The 12074-nt window shown below is 33.5% G+C and overlaps 2 protein-coding genes and 1 long non-coding RNA gene across 4 annotated transcripts; 2 read left to right on the plus strand and 1 right to left on the minus strand.

Annotated features, from left to right (window-relative positions):
- Nucleotides 1-751: 751 nt before the first annotated feature.
- On the plus strand, nucleotides 752-2518 carry LOC108732261 (ovomucoid-like). The gene is made up of 8 exons (XM_018462952.1): nucleotides 752-852; nucleotides 938-1105; nucleotides 1250-1282; nucleotides 1549-1728; nucleotides 1829-1861; nucleotides 1972-2139; nucleotides 2291-2326; nucleotides 2428-2518. The coding sequence occupies exons 1-8, from the start codon at nucleotides 825-827 to the stop codon at nucleotides 2460-2462; spliced, it is 681 nt and encodes a 226-aa protein (XP_018318454.1). The 5' UTR covers nucleotides 752-824; the 3' UTR covers nucleotides 2463-2518.
- Nucleotides 2519-4869: 2351 nt separating this feature from the next.
- On the plus strand, nucleotides 4870-5806 carry LOC108732262. Of its 2 annotated transcripts, XR_001937062.2 has the most exons (4): nucleotides 4887-4929; nucleotides 5040-5176; nucleotides 5287-5319; nucleotides 5672-5806. It is a non-coding gene; the product is annotated as an uncharacterized LOC108732262 (long non-coding RNA). The 2 variants fall into 2 exon arrangements; XR_001937061.2 differs by having other exon boundaries at nucleotides 4870-5176.
- A 2786-nt stretch (nucleotides 5807-8592) lies between these two features.
- LOC108732259 lies at nucleotides 8593-10048 on the minus strand. The gene is made up of 6 exons (XM_018462951.1): nucleotides 10006-10048; nucleotides 9758-9922; nucleotides 9581-9613; nucleotides 9330-9497; nucleotides 9049-9177; nucleotides 8593-8676 (listed from the first exon to the last, which is right to left on the minus strand). Exons 1-5 carry the CDS (start codon nucleotides 10031-10033, stop codon nucleotides 9104-9106), a joined length of 468 nt encoding a protein of 155 aa, XP_018318453.1. The 5' UTR covers nucleotides 10034-10048; the 3' UTR covers nucleotides 8593-8676; nucleotides 9049-9103.
- Between the last annotated feature and the right edge of the window lie 2026 nt (nucleotides 10049-12074).

Here is a 12074-nt window from a genome sequence, read left to right on the forward strand (position 1 = left end):
AGCTAAGGAACATGAAGAAGAACAAGGCGCGTCTTATCCTAGGATTGTTTACTGGGTACAGCGAGCTTAGGTGCTACACCCACAAATGGGGATACAATGGTCTGACGACTCGGTGTCCCTGAGCATTTTTGCACCCTGTCTCACAGTCATCAATAATAATTATAATAATAATATCCCTTGGGAACTATATTGTTTTTTTTGAATAAGAGGTACCCCAACGTATCATTCCTGTACCCCTGTCAATAACGCCTGAACAAACAGGATTATTGACGTCACAAAATTCATGAGCTATAACCTGCTCCTGCACGACAAAACTGCTGAAATAACTGCTGCTAAAGTTTTGAATACAGAATGTAGCCTCTACAGACGAGGTAAAAAAATCCAATTGCGTCAAAAGATATTGGAAAAAGTTTCCGAGACATTTCGAACACGGTCCTCCAAGTTTTTTCAAATTTAACCTTCATTATGTAATTGACAACGTCTTTTTTTTGGGAGTCTTGAAGATATTATCGAGCGAAATTTAAACAGAAACACTTAATTTTTAATTCTCCAGAGAAGGGGCTATTGTATTTATTATCAGTTCAAATCAGTGCAAACGCACGTGTGTGATTTTATCACGCATTTGGCGTGTAAAATCGCGTAGACACCTTTAAAACGTGTTAATTATCAGTACGCCGAAAGTGTGTAAATTTAACACATTTAATGAGGGTTTTTTTAAATACACGAAATACGTATTACTCCTGAAGTACCTGAATTCGTATATATAAGCAGGTAAACCTTTGCCACATTGTTATATCATACATCTTTCCCTATCAACAGGTGACATGAATACGAGTTCAGTTATACTTTTCGGTAAGGCACTTACTTTATTTTTTATTTTTGTTTCTTGCTCCTAACGAAACTGCAACGACAATAATTTCGCTTTATTTTATTTAAGTCGCTTTCGTGGCTCTATCCTGGAGCTGCGGGGAAGCCCAGAATCCGAATTGTTTTAATTGTTCGAACCAGTTCATACCTGTTTGTGCCCGTGAGTCGTCAAGAGGCACTCAAAGACAATTCAGAAATCTTTGTTATATGAACCAATACAACTGTTTAATAGGAACAAGTGAGTAGTAAAATAAAAAGAAAGTAGAGGGAATATGTGGAAGGTAATGGGCTTTGAAAGGTAACCAGAAAAATGAAATACAATTTTCTAAGAAAGTTTTTTTGCAATGACTATACTAAAGTAAAATCTCAATATTTTTTGCAGACTACACATTCGTCAGATTTGGTCGTTGTCTAGGTAAGTGGGAGTACAAAATTGTGTTAGTTTTTTAAAAACTATTAGCAAAATTAACCCTTCAGGACCCCATAAAATTATTTTACATTGTAATTGATAACAGTTTCCACGTAGTGTTGCTTCACAAATTCATAACTGAGTTACATTGATAGCTTCTCTTTGTGTTTATTTGTAGTAATAAAATGCATTAAAAATGGCACAATAACGAGACTAATTGTTATTTGTGTTTAATACAACTGTAATTAAAATATTTTGGCTTCATTTTACAGCTTCTGACGGTTCTGAAATACCGGACAACTCTAACGAAACAGCACCTTTAAAACAAGCCAACGAATGTGCCACTTGTTCGGGCAAATTCAAACTTCTTTGTGGTCATGATGAGACAGGCAATAGTAGAACATTTTCAAATGCGTGTGCATTGAAACGACACAATTGTCTGACTGGAGACGGTGAGTAGTAAAATATAAACAAAGTAAAATGAAATACCATCTCCTAAGAAAGTTTTTTTGCAATGACTATACTAAAGTAAAACCTCAATATTTTTTGCAGACTACAAATTCGCCGGATATGGCCGTTGTCTAGGTAAGTCGGAAAACAAATTGTGTGCCTTTTCTAAAAATGATAAAAACTGTAACATTACCCCAGCTAAAAGTTGACAGTTGGAACAATAACATTCATTATTCATTTTACAGGTACTAAATCCATGAGCCATGGCGAAACAGAATCCTTAGACCAAGTCAAGGCATGTTCGACTTGTTCGCGTAACTTCAAACCTCTTTGTGGTCATGATGAAAAAGGCAATAGAAGAACATTTTTAAGTGCGTGTGCATTGAACCGACACAATTGTTTGACTGGAGACGGTGAGTAGTAAGATAAAATTAAAGTAAAGGGGATGTGTATAGAAAAAGGAAGCACTTGGATTATTTTACAATTGTATTTTTCAAAATATGCTGTGGATTAAGAATGTTTTTGCAATAACTGTACTAAACTAAAATCTCAATATCTTTTTAGATTACAAAATCCTCAAGAAAGGCTCCTGTTATTCAGGTAAGGACGAAAATAAATTGTGACTTTTCTAAAAACGATAAAAACTGTAACATAACCCCAGCTAAAAGTAGAAAACTTAAAAAATACCTTTCTGCCAACAGAATTAGACAAACACCTACTTGCCGAAATGAATTAGGGAAATCCGAAGAACTATTTTAATTATGATTGCAACATACTTGGAACAATATACAGTAAGTAAGATAAATCAAAAGAAGTGATAACATTTGAAATAATCAAATATCATATCTTCCCCTTACACTGATAATAGAACAATCAAAACCAGAAAGAGGGTGAAATAAATTTTGAGTGGTTTCATACAACCGAATAAATTTGTTTCGAAAATTAGTAAAAGCTTTCGCGACCACTTGGTGAACTGGTGTTGTCCTGGTTCGGCTCTAAAGGCCGTTGTCGATTGGAGTTACTTCGTAACGTTTCGTTATCCCAACTGGCGAATTTCTTCAGAGATCATTCTAACTCTGATGTTAGATGTAGATTGTATTTCACCTTTTTTTGGCTCTGATTAATCTATTATTTCAATTAAAACTTAATCTAATACGCTTTTCTTAACTTTCAGACAGCAACAATTAGTGCAAGAAGTTAACCAGTTTAATTTGGATTTACAAACCTTTTACAATAAAATTATTACCTACATATATAATATGCTAAAAATGTGTACCTAGTTGTTTCTTCAATTTTCTTCATAATAATAAAATATTCATGTTATTCATTGTTTACTTTTTAATACGTGTTTAATGAAAGTTCTGCATACCCTTGGTGTTCTCAAAATCAATAGTATTTTAAAATAAAATGATGACAGATGACCGAATATGTTTTAAAAATACTTGAATTAAATGTCTAACAATGTTTCCTGAAAAATACCGTCAATAACGGTCTAATAAGCAAAAACTTTTATCAGAAACGTCTAAACTCTCTTCTCTATAAATTCGTTCGCCCTGTTTGTCCATGTAGATAGAAATGGCAAAACGTTACATATAACAATTGCGCACTTTCAAACACAACCTTCGTTTTGTAACTAGCGAAGTTCTTTTTTTGAGTATGTTATTAGAAGTAAGATATTATTAATCGAAATCTATTTAAGAGAAATCATGTTATTGTTTTATTACCAGTTTAACAAACCTTAAGTAGATTAATTGGGGTAAATGAAGTGTAAATCCCCTTATGAACAAATGATATAAAGACGATTTCAGCGTTACATTTGATTAAGGTAATTCTTGCCTGTATTCTGGAACTACAGTGAAACAGGATTCTGTGGGAAAGCCCAGGAATGTTCGGGTTGTACGGACGAATACGAACCTGTGTGTGGCGTTAACGGAAAGCGTAACAGACTAACTTTCGGAATTGCTTATGAATTAGACGAAATGAATTGCGAGGAAGGACAGGGTGCATGGGCAGTAAAATAAAAACAATAATGTCAAGTGAATATGAACAAGAAAAGAAAAAGAAAACGGTTGTTTTGTTTTACGGTTATATAAAAGTAGAAATTAAAATAGGTACAAGTGCATTTTTAATTAACGCTTTTGATGCTTGAGAACAAATCTTTAGATGTCTCGATTCATACCGGTGTCATTATTCTAGAGAAATATATTACGTTTCTTACACAGTTTCTCTAGTTGTTTTCGATGTTTAGTTCCTTGAAAAATAAATAATAAGAATCAGTGTTAATGGTTCTTATGGTAATAGGTGGTTCAGCAAATTACATTTGTGTATGTAAATGCCTTTGACCCAGTTGGTCGCACTGTCTCGCGATTTTACTAAGTTAGCACAAATGAATCACTTATAGTTATTTAATTGTAAGACTTTTAAAATTGTTATTTCGATAGACCCAGTGTACCCTACGTCGTATTGTGTATCCCTGACAATTTGTGTGCAAAATTTCGTGATAGCTTTTACCCCCGGCTTTGCTAGCGTTGAAGTCCTAAGTAGGTACATGTCTAAGACCATCAACGTTCACGTAAAACTAATTTTTCTATCCCTCAGGAACTGTATTGTTCTTCCGGAAAAAAGGTACCCCAATATTTCTTTCCTGTACCCCCGACAATGATGATTGGTTGAGTGGAATCGTTATAAACATACATTCTCACATTTGCGTTTATAATATTTAGCTGTTAAAGTTTTGAACTCCTGTTTGCGCTAGACGATAGAGGAGAAACAAGTTCCTTTGCGTGAAAAGATTTTCGAAAAAGTCACCACGACATGTCGCACACGGTCGTCCGAGTTTTTTCAAATTTAACCTTCATTATGTAACTGATAACGTCTTTTTTTTTGGGAGTCTTGAAGATATTATCGAGCCAAATTTAAACATTGACAACGTCTTGTTCTTGGAAGAATTTAAGATAATATCAAGCCAAATTTAAACATTGACAACGTCTTGTTCTTGGAAGAATTTAAGATAATATCAAGCCAAATTTAAACAGAAACACTTAATTTTTAATTCTATAGACAACAGACATATTTATTATCAGTTCAAAGCCTGAAGTACCTAAATTTGGCATATATAAGCAGGTAAACCTTTGCCACTATTACAAATCTTTTCGTATCAACAAGAAATACGAAGACTACTCGTATTTCAACGTTACTTTTAGGTAAGACATTTACATTATTTTTTAATTTTGTTTCTTGTACCTAACGGAACTGCAACGACAATAATTTTGTTTTATTTTACTCAAATCGCTTTCGTGGCTCTATCCTGGAGCTGCGGGGAAGCCCAGGTTTGTCGTACTTGTCCGAGTGGCGGCCGAATTGTGTGTGGCTCTAGCGCGAGAAACGGCGATCAATCTGAATTCGAAAATGTTTGTGCTATGAACCGATACAATTGTTTGACTGGAAGCGGTAAGTAGTAAAATAAAAGTAAAGGGAATATATGGATAAAAAAAACGAAAAATTAAATAGTATCTCTTAAGAATGACAATACTAAAGTGACACCTCAATATTTTTTGCAGACTACAGAATAATCGCAAATGGCTTTTGTCCAGGTAAGTCGGAATGCAAATTCTCTGACACCTCTAAAAACGATAAAAAATGACAATATAATATTGTATTAATGTAACCGACTCAATTTAAACAAATACCAAAAAAGGGAGAAATAAATTTTGAGTGACTTTATACAACCGAATAAACTTAATTCACGAATTAGTAAAAGCTGTCGCGACCACTAGGTAAACTGGTGTTGTCCTGGATAACGTTTCGTTAATCCGAGCGGCGAGCTTATTCAGAGATCATTCTATCTTTGATATTAGACGAAGATTATATTTCACCTTTTTATGGCTCTGATTATTCCCTTATTTTAAATAAAGCTTAATCTAATGGGCTTTTCTCTAATTTCAGGCAGAGGTTAACCGGTTTAACTTGGATTTACAAACCTTTCATGATAAAATTATTACCTACATATGTATGTAATAGTAAAAAATTGTGCCTACATGTTTTTTCAATTTTCTTGATGATAATAAAATATTAATGTTATTCGTTGTCTATTTTTGAATACGTGTTTAATAAAAAATCAGTGAACAGCTTTTGTTTTTTTGCTTCTACTTTTTATTTGTAAATTTATAATTTTACTTTCGGCATCGCTCGTTCTAGGTTTTCTATAGGTACCTCGGGAACAGTATTGTTTTCTGACTACTGGGTATCCTACGTCTTTTTCTGTATCCGTGACAACGTGTGTACAAAATTTCACGATAGCTTTTACCCCCGGCTTCGGTAGTGTTGATATCCTAAGTAGTCACGTGTTTAAGATCATCGACGTCCACGTAAAACTAATTTTTCAATCTCTCAGGAACAGTATTGTTCTTCTGGATCAAAGGTACCCTAATATGCCTTTCCTGTACCCCTAACAACGATAATTGATTAAGTAGTTAAGGCATGAAATACTATTAAACAAAAAATCTCACATTTGCATTATTCCTACACTACAAAACGGTTGAAATAACTGGTGCCAAAGTTTGAAATTCCTGTTTTTGCTAAATTGTAGAGAAAGGTTATATTCTCGATCATCTACAGACAAGATCCGATCATGTCGTCAAAAGATTTTGGAAAAAAGTTTGCGTGACATGTCGTACACGCTCCTCCGAGTTTTTTCAAATTTAACCTTCATTATGTAACTGGCAACATCTTGTTTTTTTTTTGGAAGTGTTTAAGATATTATCGAGCCAAATTAATAAAAAAACATACTTAATTTTTAATTTTCTAGATAAGTGAATATTGCATTTATTATCAATTCAAAGTCTGAAGTACTGAAATTGGTATATATAAGCAGGTAAAACTTTGCCATTGTTACAAATATTTTCTTATCAACCAGTAATATGAATACCAGATCAGTTTTACTTTTCGGTAAGGCAGTTACTTTATTTTTTATTTTTGTTTCTTGTACCTAACGAAACTGTAACGACAATAACTTTGCTTTATTTTACTTAAGTCGCTTTCATGGCTCTATCCTGGAGCAGCGGAGAAGCCCAGAATGGTTCTTGTGGTACATGTCCGGATACACCCTTATTTGTTTGTGGTAATAATTGGAAAAACGACGCTCTAGTACTTTTTACAAATATGTGTTACATGAAACTATACAATTGTTTGACTGGAAACGGTGAGTACCAAATAAGAACAAATAAAAACAAAATCGAAAAGTAACCAAAACTATCTCCTAAGAAAGTTTTTTTGCAATTACAATTCTCAATTAAAATCTCAATATTTTTTGCAGACTACAGATTCGTCAGATATGACAGTTGCCCACGTAAGTCAGAATGCAAATTGTGTGACTTCTAAAATCTAAAACATTTGCCAAAATGACTAATAATTTCGGATCATTTTCCAGGTCGTCCTTCTGATAACCCGAGCTCTAATGAAACAGACACCTCTGATCGCCAGTGGTGATGGTCAGGAATGGATCAGATTATTTTGAAAACAAATTTGGATGAAACTTAATACATATGTTCCATATGCAATAAATAAAAATATGTATTAGTTAATAAATTATTAAATTTACGTAAAATAGCTGTCATATTTATGAATTATTTTTTAAATAAGTATGAACGCAATATAACGTTATATCAACGCTATTTCATGCATTCGTGCATTTATAAAAATTATCTGTAGTTTGATAACGACACTACGGAAGCTATAACGTACTCCTACACGACAAAACTGCTGAAATAACTGCTGCCAAAGTTTGGAATTGCAGCAGCATGCAGCCACTGTATAACGTAATATTAATAAATTCGAAACTAATTAATTAAAATCTTCTAATCGTATACTAACCTTGCAGTCAATGGTTTTTGTATTTCTGTTTCTACTCATAATTTGTGACTAGATTTCACTCGTTTTAATTTTTCTATAGGTGGTCCGGGAAGAGTATTCTGGTCTGACTAAAAGATACCTTATGCCTTTTTCCGTACCATTGACAATGTGTGTACCAAATTTCATGATACGTTTTACCTGCGGCTTCGTTGTCGTCGATGTCCTAAATATGTGTCAAAGATCATCAACGTCCACGTAAAACTAATTTTTCTATTCCTCAGGAACAGTATCGTTCTTCTGGATCAAAGGTACCCTAATTTGTCATTCCTGTACTCCTAACAACGATAATTGATTAAGTAGTTAAGGCGTGAAATACTATTAAACAAAAAATCTCACAACAATAGACATTCTGTCTGAACTTATAATTGAACAAACGCGTTCGCTGTCATACAAAAATACCATCAGGTACTTACTAAGAAAATTCACAGTTTATTTTCAAACCTATTCCGACTCGACGAGTTCAGATTCATATGTGCAAATTTTTGGCTTAATTCAGGGAAACGCATTTTAAGACTTATTATGAATGATTAAGTAGTTCAGGCCCGAAATCGTAATAAACAAACAATCTCACATTTACATTTATGATTTTAGTTAGGATAATTATCATCACAAAGTTCTTGAACCTACTCCTACAAGACCAAACTGCTGAAATAATTGCTGCGCAAGATTTGAATCACTGTTTTTCCCAGATGATAGAGAGTGTAGCCTCTACAGACGAGATAAAAAGTCAAATTGCTTAAAAAGATTTTGGAAAAAAGTTACCGTGACACGTAGAACACGCTCCTCATTCATTTGACATCATTTTATTTTAAAATACTTTTGTATTTTAAATTCCTGGGAAACACTAGGGGTGTCCAGATTTTTCATTGAAAACGTGTTAGAAATTAAACAATGAAAAACATGAATATTTTATTATTATAAAAAAAAATGGAAAAACAGGTATGGACACATTTTTGGTATTGCATTTGTAGGTAATAATTTTATTGAAATAGGTTTGTAAATGCAAATTAAATTGCTTAACTTCTTGCACTAACTGTTGTCTGAAAGTTAAGGAAAGCGTATTAGATAAAGTTTTATATAAAATAATAGATTAATCAGAGCCAAGAAAAGGTGAAATACAATCTACATCTAACATCAAAGATCTCTTAAGAAATTCCGTAGTCGGGATAACGAAACGCTAGAAAGTAAGTCCAATCGACGACGGCTTTAGAGCCGAACCAGGACTACACCAGTTCACCAAATGGTCGCGAAAGCCTTTACTAATTTGTAAAACAAATTTATTCCGTTGTTTAAACCACTCAAAATTTATTTCACCCTTTTTTGGTTTTGATTGTTCTATTACCACTGTAAGGATAAGAAATGGTATTTAATTATTTCAAATGTTATCACTTCTTTTGATTTATCTTACTTACTGTATATTGTTCCAAGTATGTTGCAATCATAATTAAAATAGTTCTCGGAAGTTCTCTAATTCAGTTTGACAAGTAGGTTTTTGTTTGATTCACCTGAATAACAAGAGCCTTTCTTGAGGATTTTGTAATCTAAAAATATATTGAGAATTCAGTTTAGTACAGTTATTGCAAAAACATTCTTAATCCGCTGCATATTTTGAAAAATACAATTGTAAAATAATAAAAAGTGTTACCTTTTTCTATACACACTTCCTTTACTTTGTATTTATTTTACTACTCACCGTCTCCAGTCAAACAATTGTGTCGGTTCAATGCACACGCACTTGAAAATGTTTTTTTGTTGCCTTTTTCATCATGACCACAAAGAGGTTTGAAGTTACGCGAACAAGTCGAACATGCCTTGGCTTGGTCTAAGGTTTCTGTTTCGCCGTAGCTCATAGACTTAGTAACTGTAAAATGAAGCAAAATTATCACAGTCATTTTGGCTCAAGTTTCAGTTTTTAGAAAAGTCACAATTTTCATTCTGCCTTACCTGGACAAAGGCCATCATCGAGGTGTCTGTGCTCTGCAAGAAATATTAAGGTTTCAGTTTAGTATTGTCATTGCAAAAAGACTTTCTTAGGAGATAGTATTTCTTTTTTTTGGTTACTTGTGAAGGCACATTACCTTCCACATATTGACTTTACTTTGTTTTTATTTTACTACTCACCCATTCCAACCAAACAAGTGTATCGGTCCATCCAACATTTATTTTGGAAGGTCACCATTTCGCCAGTGACCATGTTGAGGCCACAAATAACTTTGCCAGTAGACCCCATACAATTTTTACAATTCTGGGCTTCCCCGTAACTCCAGGACATAGCCATAAAAGCAACTTGAGTAATAAAGCAAAATTATTATTGTTGCAGTTTCGTTAGATACAAGAAACAAAAATAAAAAGTAAACTAACTGCCTTACCTAAAAGTAACGTTGAAATGATCTTCATATTTCCTGTTGATAAGAAAAGATTTGTAACAATGGCAAAGGTTTACTTGCATATATATACTAATTTAGGTACTTGAGGCTTTGAACTGATAATAAATAAAACAGGTGTTTGTTTGGAAAATTAATAATTAATTGTTTTTGTTTAAATTTAGATCGATAATATCTTAAATATTAAAAAGAAAAAAGATGTCGTCAGTTACACACTTTCTGTAGTTTTCGGTGTTACGGTGAATACGTTTCGTCCCATGGACTTCCGATAAATCTTCAATAGGTCTAGAGCCCCATGCTGAAAGTCGTATGTCGGAGGTTGGACACAATAATGCTTGTAAGCTCCATGTACTTGTGTTGAAGATAAATAAGTTAAAATGAAAAGAACATAGTAGGAAAATTTTGACTAAAAGGTACCCTACGTCTTTTTCTGTATCCCTAATGATGTGAAACAAAATTTCATGATAGCTTTTACCCCCGGCTTCGCTAACGTTTATGCCCTAAGTAGGCACGTGTCTAAGATCATCGATATCCACGTATCCCTCAGGAACAGTATTGTTCTTCTGGATCAAAGGTACCCTAATATGTCTTTCCTGTACCCCCGACAATAATGGATAATTAAGTAGTTAATGCGTGAAATCGTACTAAACAACAATTTCACATTTGCATTTATAATATTAGTTAGGATTATTGACGTTACAAAATCCTTAACCTATGACGTATTCCTACACGACAAAACTGCTGAAATAACTGGTGCCGAAGTTTGGAATTCCTGTTTTTGCTAAATGGTAGAGAAAGGCTGCTTCCTCTACAATCTACAAACGAGATACGAACGCGTCATCAACAGAGTTTGGAAAAAAGTTTCCGTGACATGCTACACGTTCCTCCGAGTTTTTTCAAATTTAACCTTCATTATGTAACTGAAAACGGTTTGTTTTTTTTTGGGAATGTTTAAGATATTATCTAGCCAAATGTAAATAGAAACACTTAATTTTTAAGTCTGGGGCTATTGTATTTATTATCACTTCAAAGCCTGAAGTACCTACATTGGTATATATAAGTTGATAAACCATCGTCGCTGTTATAAATCTTTTCTTATCAACCGGTAATATGAAGACCATTTCAGCGTTACTTTTAGGTAAAAGCAGTTACTTTACTTTTTATTTTCGTTTATTTTTACCTAACGAAACCGTAATAGTTAATTAAAATAATTTTGCTTTATTTTACTCCAGTCGCTTTCATGGCTCTGTCCTGGACGTACGGGAATTCCGCCGATTGTTTCGACTGTTCTGGTTTTCCTGTTCGTCCTATTTGTGCTCGTAATGCCAAAACCGGCAATCTACTTGATTTCCCAAATAATTGTAACATGTACAAATACAACTGTTTGACTGGAAACGGTGAGTTGTAAAATAAAAAGATAATAAAATGAATATGTGAAAGGGAATGTGCCTTGAAAAGTAACCAGAAAAATGAAATACCATCCCCTAAAAATGTTCTTTTGCAATGACTACACTAAAGTGAAACCTCAATATTTTTTTGCAGTCTACAGAAAGGTCAAAGATGGGCGTTGTCCTGGTAAGTACCGAATAATAACAAAAAAAATAATAAATAACGAGCCTAATTGTTATTTTCGTCTAATAAAACTTTAAAGACAATAATTTGGTTCATTTTACAGGTAAGGACGAGTCTGAATCCCTGAACTCTAATGAAACAGAATCTTCTCCGATAGCCAGTGGTGATGGTCACTAATAGATCAGACGATTTTGAAAACCAATTTGGATGAAATTTAATACATGCATTGAATAAAAATATGTATTAGTTAATAAATGAATAAATTTACGTAAAATAGTTGTCATATTTATTAATTTGGTAAGTCTAGATGATGGCCATAAAAAGTTATAGGGGTTAGATGGGGGTGGGAGTAGGGGGATCGAATGAGGATAGGGGGGATCGAAAGAGGGTGGTCACCTGAATAAAACTCCATAAAAAAATTGCAGCGGTCTCACCCCCCATAAAAAGTTAGATTATTTTGACGATTTTCATACACTATAATT

Source organism: Agrilus planipennis, unplaced genomic scaffold (genome assembly GCF_000699045.2).
Source record: "Agrilus planipennis isolate EAB-ADULT unplaced genomic scaffold, Apla_2.0 scaffold30, whole genome shotgun sequence".
NCBI lineage: Eukaryota > Metazoa > Arthropoda > Insecta > Coleoptera > Buprestidae > Agrilus > Agrilus planipennis.